Below are 14,069 nucleotides of genomic sequence, written 5' to 3'. Positions count from 1 at the left end.
TCTTTGCTCAGTCTTGGTAATCAATCAGACTGATTTTATGTTTTATTCAAAATTGTGTGAAGGAAGAGCTGCCAGGAAAGCTCCACTGTGCTGCAGGAAACTTTGCTTCTTTTTTAAATTTTGGAGCATAAAAATCTGATTGGCCCTTTGTATAATTGGCCCTCCATTTTGTGGCTTTATGTCAATTTAACATTTCCTTTGTAACTCTGTCACCCAACCGTGTAACTGGATCTATCAGGTGTAGCTGAGTAACCAGGGCTGTATTGCCTTTGGAGTCTTTTGGCTCAGCAGTGGCAATTAGGGATTCCTCTTTGGATCTGAGTGCAGGCTTGGATACCTTGTGCTTAATTCTGACTTCAGATATATATGCAACTTACAAATGCTCCTGGTGACTTAATACCCAAGAAACTTTCTGACTAAATAACTCAGTTTCATATTTGTATAGATCACTGTTTATCTTGCTTATTAAATCATTGCACAGTTTTCTTTCTAAATAGGTGTTTGTTTGGGATGAATAAGAGGATAGGTACAGGAGCTAAAAAAAAAAAGTTCCTTTTAAGTGTCTAGATTCATTGGGCTGGTAATTTTCAGGGGTTATTTTTGATGCACTCCTAAAATAGCATTTGATGTTTTATATATAGCTAGAATTTTGCTGTCTTACTTGTTTACAGCTCTTGGGTTTTGTCTGATATTTCCTCTAACAATATGATCACAAAAATCAGCTTTGTGCTTAGAAGTGAGGTCCAGATCAGATTGTACCTACCAGCTTCCTCAAGTGTACAAAGTGCAGTGCAGAGCTGTCCATTCCCCTTTTTTTAGCCTGTGGTATTTTGGAAGCGTTTAATGATTTTTAATTTTTTTTTTCCAATGTCGTAGTGATGTGGGTACCTGTCTCCCCATGCAGTAACTGCAGCTGTAGCTCAGTTCTGTACACAGACAATGTTGGAGGAATAACCTAAGATTGCCAGAATTTTTAGTGCAGGAGGTTTGAACACTGAACTGTCAGATCTGTCAGATGAGTTTATGGTTAAAGTTAATTCCCAGTTTTCTCTGTAATAAAAGTTCCCTTGTGATATGTGTATCCTCACTTTGAGAACTGAAATTGAGGATAATGATTTTTAGAAGTGCTGCTTACTTGGCACAGTGTCACTTGAACCAGACATTTTGAACAAATAGGCACTGTATGTAAAAAAATCCATGAATTTTAGGAAAAAAACTGCGGTCTGAGGTGCGTGTGCTTGGAAATCGTGGGGGCTGCACACTGATCGAGCAGGTAGATTTTTCTCACCAATTTTGCATTGTCTGCTGCATGAACTGAGAAAATCTACAAGTACATAGAGGAGCTTTTTTATCTTTTGACACTAATGATTCTGTTGCGACGATGCTCACGTAGAAATGACAGTGTCAGTGTAAGAATTAAAATAGTCTCTTGAAACTCTCCTGTTCCTGCAACTTTACCAATCATATGGCAAGCGTTAGACAGCCTCAAGTACAGGTGTTGCTAATAGCTGTTCCTTAAAGAGAAAAAATGCTTTGTCTCATTCAGACTGCATTGAGAAATCATTTTATGTTGAACATCTTTAAGTATTTCAGCTAAACCAAACAAGTAAAGTTGTTTAATATCCATCCAGTGTGTTTCTTCCTGTGGATGAAATAAGTCCTGAGTGCTAAGGGATTTGCTGCTCTGGTATTTTAAACCCCTCCTGATTCCAGACGTCAACATTTTATAAATATTTCTACAGTTCAGACATTATAAAAATAAGTTGAGATGACTTAATCCACTCTCAGGCTTGCTTCTTGGGAGGAGAGCTATAAAGGGTGGTCAAAATAAACATGCACTTAAGAAATGTTGAAGTTGCAATGTCAAGTAACTCTCAAGCAAGAGCTTGAAAAAAAAATTAAGATTGTGGTCTGAAAGTGTTGATGCAGTTCCAAAATGTGTGAGTAAATGTTTCCGTTCCTCCTCTCAGAGAGGACTTTGCCATTTGTGCACAGATTGAACTGTGGTGGGGTGGGGGGACACACAAATGTGTGGTGAAAACCACTGGTTTTGGGAAACTGGAAAAATCACAGGAGTTCAAGAGGGTTCTGTGGATTGATCCTTCAGTTGAGCTGTCAATGATTTTAACTTAACTTGTGCTACACAGTTCCTGTCTAATTTTAAGCCAGTTTTAAAGCAGATTTCTCAGAAGGAGTTGCTGACCATGTGCCTGTTTCAGTTTTTCAAGTGCAGGGCCGCAGTTGAAGGAGGGCAGTGCAGTCTCAGCTGTAACTAAACCCAGGTTTTGCAAAATCATTGTTGTGGACCAGGCTCGGTGGTGCTCACCTTTGTCAGGTGTTCAGTCTGTGACTGATTATGTGAATGAAAGGAAAGTCTGGTGTTTAGGTCGGGTTGAATCATGTGCAGAAAATAAGTCCTATGTCCATGCAGTCTGAAATAAGGAAAAACGAAGGAATGTCTGTATGGAGAGCTGAGCACCACCCGTTCCATGAAATGAGTGAGGGCATTAGTAGAATCTTTTTTTTCCCCTTCATTTTGCATCAAGTGCATCATCAGGTGAAGCTTTGGTAATCCTGCTGTCTGTCCTGCTCAGATCCTGCCTGTTGATTTCCATCCTGCCTCTCCCAACTGGCACTGTCACCCCTGTGATGCCAAGGGGGTTGATAATTAATGTACAGCCTCATGTGGCACAGAGCTTGCTAATCATGTGTAATATATGGTTGCTTTTCCAGGTGGATCAGTTCTTCCCTTGTGCTCAGCACACCCTGAGCAAGCACATCCACCCCAGGGAAGGAATACAGGGAAAAGGGTAGGCACTGGGACTTCAGGATGGCTGCAAGTGCCTTTGAATCCCGTAGTCTGTAGAAAGGGAGATTCAAAGGCTGCTGGGGCACAGCCCTTCCTAAGTCCCTTTTCCTCCACTACCCCTAGTTGTGTGCCAGTGCTTTAGATCCCCTGAACAATCCAACCAGTTAGGGTGACAGAAGGTGTATGGGATGTCAGTCGGTGGTGGTGTGTGGCTTTTTGAGTGTGTTAAAGCCTAACTTTTGAGTCATTTTTCCTTTAGACACTCTCTCAGTTGATGCTCAGTGTTGCCTTTCCAATTCAACTTGTTCCATTCTTCTGTTTCAGGATGCCAGGAAAGCGTGCAGTGACACAACTCTTGCTCAGGTATGTTCCTGATTCTTTGTATAGCCTGTTACTTGGTAGAAAAAAAATTAAAAATACCAGTTTATGACTGTTGCATGTTCCTGTTCAGTAACTGAAAGAACGAAGTGAAAGAAGCCTTTGGAAATGTACTGTGTATTTAAAACAGAACAAAACAATACCACCAAAAAAACCCAAATAAACAAAACAGGAAAAAATCCAACCAGTCAAAAACCCCCCACCATCTTAATGGATCCTGCTTCCAGTTCACCTTTTAAATAGAGCATGTTTATTGTGTTTAATGTATTTAGAAAGACTTCAATGAATGTCTTTTAGCTGTATTTTGGGAACAAAAAGATTTTTTGCATTTAAAGTTCTGCCGTGCTTTAAAAAAGTAACAGTGCAGTAAACATTGGAGGATTTTCTTTCCTTGGTTTTAATTGAAAACTTTCAGATTTGATAATCTGAAATAGCCTTAAATAGCTTTTAAAAAGCTTTCCTGAAGTTTCAGGTGTAGCCATCATGAAGAGTGTTACAGTCTGTCAGCAGTAAAATCTGTTTTTGTCAATGTTGCAAGGATCTAATCCTGGGTGTGCAACAGTAGCCCTTTTTTGTTTGATTTTGTTGTGAGCCAAGGCAGATTATGTTCTATCAAAGTTCATATGTATTTTTGTTATCTCGTGCATTAAAAATAGTTCTCAGTATCTCGGGGGTTTGTTTGATTTATTTTTAGATCACAACAAGTCTGGACTCCGTGGGTCGGATCCAAATGCGGACCCGGCGCACGCTTAGAGGTCACTTAGCCAAAATCTATGCCATGCACTGGGGATCTGACTCAAGGTTGGTACAGGGGAGGCTTAAACCTGCAGTTTAAGGGTTGGAAATCAGATTGTCAGCTTCAGGTTTAATGTCAGGTTTTGGGAGTCTTATGGAGTGATGTTGGTGCCCTTGAAGAGACATCACAGGTTTTTTGAGTTTAGTTATACTTTGCCTTCCTAAAACTGCAGAGAGGTGATAGAGAAGCCTTGGTTGAGAGGAGAGGTACTTGGCTTGTTCTTACTGTGGGTATTTTCCCTTCTTTCATTTTTAACCAAGTTTTTGAGCAGAGGAGAGTATGTGGTGAGGCATATTTTTGGAATGCTGGGCATTGTATTTTCCAAGATGTTGAATAATCATGTAACTGCTGTGATAACAAAGATTTCAAAACTTTACAGACCAATTTTATTTCATTGAAAAAAAAGATCCTTTTGTACATAGTGGGAAAAGTTGGAATTTTGTTATGCTGCCTTTGGAGCAACTGATGGTCAGGTGGTAACACTGCCTCGTGTCTCTGTCATGTTGTCCAGAGAGGAATACATCTGGACTCTGCTCTCCAGATTCATTTTCACCTAAATTCTTTATTTGCTTTCTCATAACTGTGTAGTTAGAATATTATTGTGTGAATTATGAAAGCAGCTGTGGAAGGAGTTCATAAAATGTGTTTTCACCAAGTTGTGTGGTTGTGTTCAGTGCTAATCATGAGTCCTTGTGCACATGTGACTCTTCAGTCAGGTCATGTGTAGATCTAGATCTTTGCAGACTTTTCCCAACAAATGCACCCCTCCACTGAAAAAGAAAAAGCAGAGAGTAATTGAGAAATTATGAAACTTCTGAATCACTTGGTAATCATGAATGATGTATGTATATTTTGAGATATTTGTGGTTTGTTTTACATTAACATATTTTATTTTGTGTTTATATTTAGGCTACTAGTCAGTGCTTCTCAAGATGGAAAATTAATTATTTGGGATAGTTATACAACGAATAAGGTACTTATTTATAATCTTTATCAACAGTTAATGTATGATTTGTGTGTTTGAGAAGGCTTGTGTCTGTTTTTTCTATGGTTGCAAGTCAATTAAAAGCAGCAGTGTTTCTAATTCAGACATAATGTTTTGTTCCTCTTTGACTAGCTGATTACTAGTGATGTGTTGTAGGGTGTGTTTCTGAAGCAACAGTTAATTACATAGGTAATATGTAACATTTTCACCCTTAAATTGCTAATGCAGTAGCTGGTAGCTGTTGCTCTCTGCCTGTCTGGTATTGTGTCTGAAACTAATTTGATTTTGATTTGTAGAAATACACAACCTCAGAATTTACAGGAAGATTTTGGGTTTGAGGGCAGAGAAAGGAGAAGGAATTAAAAAGCTGTGCTTACATAAACTGTCCAGTCTCCATGGGCACAGCCATCCTGTCTTACGACCTATAGCTCAAAAATGTAAAAGAGTTGGACAAAGAAATTAAGTAGAATAAACAAATGTTGTAAGTGTTTAAGTTTAGGATAGCTTTGCTGTGGAATAGTGTTGTGCTGAAGTTCTGTATGTCTGCCCTGCAGATACCGCTGGTATCTGCCACCCCAGTGTGTGTGGATGTGTAAATATGGAATGAGCTGTAATATGTTGTAAAATCCAGATACTGAAGCTTATAGTGCACAGTGCCCGTGGTGTGTTTGAGCTGCTGAACGAGTGACTGGGTGAGAGCGAGCTGCTGTCCGTGCCCTCACGAGCTGTGTCTCTCCCAAGATGCACGCCATTCCCTTGAGATCCTCCTGGGTGATGACCTGTGCCTACGCTCCCTCTGGCAACTACGTGGCCTGTGGTGGCCTGGACAACATCTGCTCCATATACAACCTGAAAACCAGGGAGGGGAATGTGCGGGTGAGCCGGGAGCTGCCGGGACACACAGGTCAGCCATGGTCTTCTTCCACTTTGGTTTGTTACTGCACCACAGGAAACCATCTCACTCTGAGGTGTGCTGTGAGCTGTGCAACAGTACTGCTGGTCACACACTGGCTGTGGGAGAACTTTGATGCTGTTCTTGGATTTTAAGCTTGCAGTTATTACTCCTGAGTTGGAAACTAACATAACTGTTTTGGTTTTAGGATACTTATCCTGTTGTCGCTTCCTAGATGACAACCAAATTGTCACTAGCTCAGGAGACACCACCTGGTGAGTTTTTGAGCTCTGTTGGCCTTCCCTCACCCCCTCTTTATTTTTTTTCCTCTCTCCAGTGCCTTTATTTGTATTTGAAACTTGAACTCTGAAATAATCACAGACACGGTGTTAACGTGGTAACCTTTTATCTGCAGCGCTTTGTGGGACATTGAAACTGGTCAGCAGACCACCACGTTCACTGGGCACACTGGAGATGTGATGAGTCTCTCCCTAAGTCCAGACATGAGGACTTTTGTTTCGGGTGCCTGCGATGCCTCCTCGAAGCTTTGGGATATCCGGGATGGAATGTGCAGGCAGTCGTTCACAGGGCACGTGTCAGATATTAATGCAGTTTGTGTAAGTGATCCTTTGTATTTCCACGTGGGAAGAAAGGGGGAGGATAAAGGCTATATTTACATGAATTCAGCTACTGAGTTACCTTGATTTAAAATCAGTTAGTTAGGGTAGGGACTGCTAAATTGGAGAAGGTTGTCTAATAAATTATGATCTAGTTTGTAACTGAATTATTATTGCCATTATCTGTGATGCATTGAGCTGTTCTTGGGATAGTTTCAGCAGTGTTTTTGTTCAGTAACTGAGACATCACTTTTTTTAAGAAGTGAAGAATGGACTAGGGAGATTTTTGCAGTGTAGCAATGTGTTAAAAACTGAAAATTGCAGATAAATGCAATATACTGAGAGGGTGCAAAACAGCCAAGTGTCCTCATCTTAAAGGTTTTGGTTGAACAAAAGTGTATTTAATATTTTCTTTGAAAAGAGCTTTCAGAGAAATATTCTGGAAGGCAAAGTTAAAAATCAGTTCTGATGTTGAATATTCCCTGGAATAATTTGGTAATATTTATAAACTGGATTGTATTTCCTCTCTGTCATAGTAACACTATGTTCTGATCTGCAAGATACAAGCCCTGGTAAATAGGGAATGAAATCTAAGTCTAAGCTGCATCTGTTTTTGATAAACATGAAAAATTATTAAGGCTGAGAAAATACCGAACGCATGACCAGTACAAAAATGCAGATCCTATACTTAGACCTGGACCCTGAGATGTGCTGAGCTCTCTCCATTCCCGTTTCAATCAATACGGATGTTGAGAGGATGACTCGGATTTGGAGTAGATTTTTTTTGAAATTGAATTGCTTACAATCTTCTATCTTGGCTGAGCCAACCTGGCTGACCAGCTCAGGATGGAACATCATGTTCCACTTCTCCCTGTCTTCCTGGCCCACGGGCAGGATGTACAGAACTGGGGTTTGCTCTGTTCTGTAGGAGTCAGCTGCATCCCCTGTGACTCCTGTTACCCTGCACGTGGGTACTGGCTAGGTACAATTCCAGTCCTCAGGCGTCACCAGCACTGTTCCAGAGGGGTTTCCTTGCATAGTTGTTTATATGCATTTTTTAACATGCATATATTTCTTTAAAATAAACCACTCTGGTCACCCTGGCAAAATAATCCTGTCATGTTCTTAAACTCCTGCATGAACAATGTATTTTTCTGGTGTCAAACTCTTGTCTCTTAATTAAAACTTCCAGTTTTTCCCTAATGGACATGCATTTGCCACTGGATCTGATGATGCCACTTGCCGGCTCTTTGACCTCCGTGCAGATCAGGAATTGATGATGTATTCCCATGACAACATCATCTGTGGGATCACCTCCGTCGCCTTCTCCAAGAGCGGGCGCCTCTTGCTCGCGGGTTACGATGACTTCAACTGCAACGTGTGGGACACCCTGAAAGGGGAGCGGGCAGGTGAGGACACACAACTGCTGGGAGCTGTCCCAGGGGATGTTCACACTCTGTGCAGAATGCAGAGCCAGTTCACTGCCAGTGCTGTTGCAGGTGTTATGGAATCTGCCTGCTTCCTTTTAACACTGTTCTTTTGGAATGGCACCCTTTTACTGCATTTGCTTCTGTGTTCCAGTAGTTACACTGCATTTCAGTTCCATCTCTGGTGTGTGCAGGAAATGCTGCAGTCAGTGGAACAGGCCTGGTTTTGGGAATGAACCATTACAGATCTCTGTGCTGGGAGATCCCAGCTCTTGGGGCTGAGGAACAGCCTCCAAAATGATGTTACATCTTCAGAAAATGCATTTCACTGAAGTATGTGAATTTAAGTAATACAAAATTACACATTTGCATTGACTTCTGCACCCATTCAGAGGCAGTAATTCTGATGTAGGCTTTTTGCTTTGGGGACCATCATTTCCTCCTGTTGGGAGAGAGGTGAAGTGGACACTTCTGGTCCTTGAATTAGTCACTTCTGTCAGGACACAGCATGTTTATAGTGCAGCTATTTCTTTGTGCTACTTACAGGAACTTAAATGCTGGGGCCTGGTTCAGTTCTGAACATCAGTTCTGCTTTTCAGACTGAAAATAGATCCTTTTCCTTAAGGGACATGTGGGTAGCTGAGTTCTGATAGACCTGGGTGTGGAACCTTGGCAGAGCAGACAAGGGCAAGAACAGGCAGAGGGAAAGCAAAAGCAAAGTGGGAAGAGGCAGGATAGTGCTCCTCTTCTGATAGTCTGACATGATACGTGGGGGATTTGTAATCCCAAGGGTTTGAAAAACTTGGGAAACTCAAGGTGGTTCCTGTTACCAAGACATTGTCAGGAGACATCACATTTGATTTTGGAAGTAACTTGATGGCTGAAATTGTGGACAGCATTGCCGAAAACAGGGGACAGCCAACCTGATTAGGGATGAGGACATCTTTGGGGCAGGAAGGAGACATTACATTGTGAGGGCAGAAAGAAAAACGGAGGCGATACCATGTGTATATGTTTTTAAAAACCTTGCTGTTGAGTTTCTTGTTGTGTTCTGTATGGTTCTTCAGGGTAAAGGCAGAAAGGATAATTAAAATCCTGCATTACAACTTCTTTTAGTAAATTTAAGACTTGCCTGGGAGAGCAGAGTAACAGCCGAAGTCCTTGACATCCTGCAGTCAGTAACTTCCATTGCTTCTTCTTTTCCAGGTGTCCTGGCTGGCCATGACAACCGTGTCAGCTGTTTAGGTGTCACTGATGATGGCATGGCTGTAGCTACAGGGTCTTGGGACAGTTTTCTCAGAATCTGGAATTAACTGGGAGCCAAACATGTACATTCTCCATTTGAGATCTGGAGAGATCAATGCTGCAGCCTATAGCTGTGAAATAACATTTCTACCTTGTATTTGCAGGTGAAGTTTTTCTATTCACTGATTATTACACAAAAAGGCTTTCTGTAAACTAGAAAAAAAAATCAAGTGAAGAAATAGGGGAGGGGGGAAGAAATCACTGACTTTTTAAAAGGGGCCAGCACACATAATCATGGTGACCGACAAACTAAGAGCCAGTCTTTTTGTTTTTGGTGGTTTGGTTAGATTGTCCTTGAAGGGTTTTTGCTTGTGCTCAGTCTGCTAATCCTGTACTTTTTTTTTTTGTACATAACAGAATATACACATTATAGCAGCCAATCATGTAACATTTGTCTGTATGTAAAGAAATACGTTTGCATTTTTTAAGGAACTACATTTATAGCTTTGCTTTTAACCTGAGATGTCACTTCTGAGTTTTGTAGTGGGTGAACTAGATTGCTGTTTTCAATGTTTTTTGTGAATTTACTGTAGATAAAGTGAAGCCAATGGTATGTATGTGTTTTTTATAATGGAAGGCATTTGGTTTTTTTTTTTAAAGGCCCTGGAGACTCCCAGTTAATACCTACCGCCTTATTCACTCACTTCTTGACCTGCTTGCCTATTTTTAATCAGGGGGGTTCTTCCTTCAAGCCAGTGGTTCCTGGTTCATCCATTGGCAGTCATGGCCTCCAAACACCAAGGAGTTAATGCCAGGCAGGCTTGCAACAACAGCAAAATTAATTTGAAAATAAAATATTTCCAGTTCTAGAAGTTTTAGCCTCCTTCCTGCAGCTTTTTGCATCAGTTATTCCACGCAGTCAGTCCGTGGGTACAGAAGCCAAGTGGTCGCTGCTGTCGTGCAGTAGCCGAGTGCTCGGCTCTGGCTGAACGGGGTGGGTTTGGCCCATCTCAGGCTCCAGCTGATCTGCACTGACAGTGATTCAGCTGCTGCTGGGAGCCCAGAGCAGTGCCTCTGCAGAGCTTGCTCAGTTCCACACCAGCTGAGAAATTCAGGAAGACTTTGCTTAAATTCCTAAAGAGGATTTAACTGTGCAGTTAATCGCCTGTAATCCCCCTCCAAATTCGGGGGTTGCCAAAGCACAGCCCAGCCAAAAGTGCTTGTTGTCAGTTCTGTGCAGTGAATTATCAAAGGAATTGTGTAACTGAAATGCTCCTCTGTGACCCCTGAGAACTTCCTACGATAACCTTGACAGTGGTCTTTCTGTGGTCACTGAGGGCTGTGCCAGGGGGTTACTGGATGCCAGTTGTTCTGCAGCTCCAACACTGTAAATAGCCCTTTCCTCTCCTTTCCCCATTTGATTCTGATGTGGATGTCAGTTGCTTATAAATCTGATCAGGTACAGTTCAGCGTAGAGAGAGGAAAATCAAGTGACTGATGCCCATATGAAACTGCCCAGGGAGGTTGCTTAACTTTCTGGTGCCTGGCAGCCTGTCTGAACAGTGGATGTTCCCTTGGGAATCTGAACGTCTGTGGCTTTTTTTGAAAGGGGGATTAAGTCTATTGGCTTCTCTTAAGTGACTTACTTTGAAAATAACATGAATTTTAAATCACCAGGTTGGAAGATGATATTAGTTATTGCTCCTCAGAACCGATGGGGAGCCTGGGTGTCTCTGGGTCAGGTAGTCAAGATAAGGGCCAGAATTTTGTAATATATCCAACTGGATTTCTGGCTGAGATGACTATTTGTCAAGTTTCTGACATTTTTAATCTTAAATTTCAGTACTTCCAGACTGTGCCTGTAAACTTACCATGTCTATAGTGGTGAAGGTGCCAATAAATGTACCAGTCAATCACAGTAAATTCACTTTTAAAATAAGGAAAAGGCACCTCTTGTGCTGGAGAAGGAACATTTCCTAACAGCAGCCTTGTGGTGTAGGACCAAAATCCCACTGTATTGTGTCTCACAGGAGTTCCTCAGTGTTTTGCTTTACGATCTCTCTGCATTAAAAGAACTGTTGTGGAATTCTTGTAACTCTTAAGTGAGCAGCTCTTTGGGATCTTGCAGACTCAGTTTATTTTTTAGTGCTACACTCAATTATTTTTTTTTTTTTTTTGTAACTCACAGCTGCCTTGAGTGAATCATTCTGGAAATTTGTTACTAAAGAATTTTAAGAAAATATTCTTTTTCTAAAAAACTTTTTTTCCATAGAAGTGTGTTTTGAACCAATTTCCTAGTCAACACCTTTGCCAAGACAGGTGCCATTTTTACATTCTGGTATTAAAACTGGTTTCTACTTGTGAAACTCCAAAACCAATTTTACAGCTGTATATAACTTTTCTTACCAGTTCAGGTATCCTGTAACCGTGGTAATGGCTCTTGTAAGGTTATTACTGCAAATAACTTCACTGTCAGTGTTGGATGGCTGTTGTCTGTTGGATTCAGCTGCTTTTAAAATAAATACTAAGGAATGCCAACCACTTGCTGAGGTGTCCAAAAGCATCACAGAGCCCTGCCTGCCTCTGCTCCTTGGGCACCCTGGGTTTGAAGTGCCCCAGGTCCGAGGGGGCTCCTGTGTCGGCGCACGAGGAGACGCTGGAGAAGCCCGAGCACAGCGGGGAAAACAGCATCTGGTGCGTCTCGGGAACTTGGAGAAAGCCCGTGATAGATCCTGCCCAGGTGACGTTTGCCGTTTCGTTCCTGCCCTGGAGATGGGTTATTTTTTTAAGCCTACAGATTTAAGTACCACAGGTGCTGTGTGAGGCCATGTAGTGACTCACACAGGCAATGGCATTCCTGTTAAATGGCTGTCTGACCTCTCAAGGTCGATGCCCCTGATAAAATGGATGTGGCTTCAATGGTAAAAGCTCAAACTTCTCCTAATACAAGGAAGGTAGTAAAATGACCCTTTGTAGATTTTACTTGAAAGGTTTTACCCCAGTTTTGAATCTCAAAGAAACTGGTGTGTGCCCACAGTTACCACGGGCTCGAGTGTGCAGCTCCTGTGATTCCTGACTGCACTATGACAGCAAACTCACTCACAGCAGGTCTGGCAGCACTAGCAGGCACATCTTCACTGGCTTTCAGAGTTTGTTGCCAAACTCCATCCTTAGCTGAATTTCAAGTAAGTTGTGTCATTAAGAAATGGAGTAGCCAGGAGCATTGTGCCAATGGTGGCTGGGTTGTTCTTGCCCAGTCGGTCATGGCTTGGGAAGCAGCACCATGTGCTCGGTGTAACAATTTGTTTTATTCAGGTAGAGCTTGTCAGCGTTTTCCTACAAGACTGAACTCTGCAATAGAGAGCTCTCCCTTGGGGCGAGTGCCCAGCCTGGGCTTGTTCCTGTGTAGACTCAGGCGTCTGTTTGCTGGAGGAGAAAGCTGCTGCGGCGTCGTGCTGATGTGCTCTCTGCACTCCAGTAATGTGGCCTGTTCCCATCTGTCTCCAGACCTTTTCCTTCCAAACATCACCACCCTCTGCCGTGCTCAACTGCAGAGAAGGGGCAGCACCTGGCAGAGCCAACAGCTCAGTATATTGATGAGATTTGTACCGGTGGCAATGGAACAGAGAATAAATAGGCTTTTCCCTGCCTATGGACAGGGCCTGACCTTGCCTTGGTAAAGCTGACCTGGTGCAGCAGCAGGTCCCAGTGTGTCCTTATGTAATGCATGGGTTGGAAATAGTTAACTCTTTACTTCAGTTGTGTAACCGCTTGTCCCACGATGAAGTTCACATTAATTACTTTAAGGTGGAATGAAAACATTGTGAAAACATTCCAAGAGTTGTAGTCTGTCCTCTCTGAGGACACTGTCACCTCCACTAGGTTTAGTGCTGTGCTTTAAGATGTTGGTGAGAGTATTGGCTAATCGGACTAGTTGGTATCAATGGTTGTGTAGCAGAATGGCTGGTTTTGAGATAGCATTTCCTGTACAAGTACTTAGCATGGGTTGATGGTGCACTGTGTATCCAGTACTCTGGCATGCATGCTGGTCACACTCCTCCTACACTTCAGAGGCACCAGAGCCTTTTATCCAATTGCTGGTTATGTAAAATACATGCAGAATGTTAATGCAGTGTTGTTATGGTAAATGTGTGAACAGTGTTACTAATTGATATAACTGATAACAGATTACATGTGCCTGACATTCTTATACCACACAGTATGTTTAGGTTTTAACTAATATGGACTTCGGTGGAATAGTCTTAGATATTTCAAGCCTTTGTTTTACTTACACAATGGTGTTCTCTTTGTGTTTTTCTCCTTTTTTTTTTTTTTTTTAATAAAAGCATCTGAACACTTGTAGTACATATTACATCCAAAGGAGTCCAAAGTAAAATGCTTCTAAACATGCTTGATTTTACTTTGCCTTTAGTTCCCAGGATCTCTCATCAGCTTTTTTTGTTTTGTTTTTACTTGTTGCTGACTACTTTGGAAAACTTTGGTAATGTTACCAATTATGAAGTGATTCTGCACTGCCTTTGGATTGTGTATGTATTCAGAAACAGTCTTAAAGCTTTTATTTAAGCTATTAAAAAAACCAGGGACTTGTGCCATTTGTTCTTTAACAGTGCTGTTGTAAAAAGACTTCCCTGTGACAAAAAAATCACTTGCTATGAACTCAACTGTTTATAGCTTTTTTTTTCCAGGATGGATCTTTTTCTTTGTATTTGTACAGTGGCTCAGTGAAAGATGTTGCCATGAGTTGATATTGTAACCAATAAACAAGTGCTTTTAACCATCCTGGATCACCTGTCAGTGTTGTAGTAGAGCAGCCCCTGGGACATGGGATGGGAGATGGAGCAACCTCAGCAGTTGGGACCTACCCTGGATCTGCATTCCCTGTGGGAGTGAGGTGCAGGT

At 41.8% G+C, this 14,069-nt stretch overlaps 1 protein-coding gene across 4 annotated transcripts in view; it reads left to right on the top strand.

The window, feature by feature from the left end:
* Nucleotides 1-13,949, top strand: part of GNB4 (G protein subunit beta 4) — a 62,999-nt gene extending 49,050 nt beyond the window's left edge. For 3 of the 4 annotated variants that reach the window (XM_027709802.2, XM_027709795.2, XM_039381855.1), the window contains exons 3-10: nt 3,134-3,172; nt 3,882-3,988; nt 4,893-4,956; nt 5,710-5,872; nt 6,069-6,135; nt 6,276-6,477; nt 7,670-7,886; nt 9,111-13,949. In XM_027709802.2, coding sequence (XP_027565603.1) covers nt 3,134-3,172; nt 3,882-3,988; nt 4,893-4,956; nt 5,710-5,872; nt 6,069-6,135; nt 6,276-6,477; nt 7,670-7,886; nt 9,111-9,217 — 966 coding nt within the window. In that variant the 3' untranslated portion in view covers nt 9,218-13,949. The remainder of the gene's footprint in view (nt 1-3,133; nt 3,173-3,881; nt 3,989-4,892; nt 4,957-5,709; nt 5,873-6,068; nt 6,136-6,275; nt 6,478-7,669; nt 7,887-9,110) is intronic. The other variant, XR_005563715.1, reaches the window with a different exon arrangement.
* Nucleotides 13,950-14,069: the final 120 nt, after the last annotated feature.

The sequence above is a fragment of the Pipra filicauda genome, unplaced genomic scaffold (assembly GCF_003945595.2).
Source record: "Pipra filicauda isolate LSUMZ 115617 unplaced genomic scaffold, ASM394559v2 scaffold242_size1167801_pilon, whole genome shotgun sequence".
In the NCBI taxonomy this organism is placed as follows: Eukaryota; Metazoa; Chordata; class Aves; order Passeriformes; family Pipridae; genus Pipra; species Pipra filicauda.
This window is presented reverse-complemented; position numbering and strand designations above follow the sequence as displayed.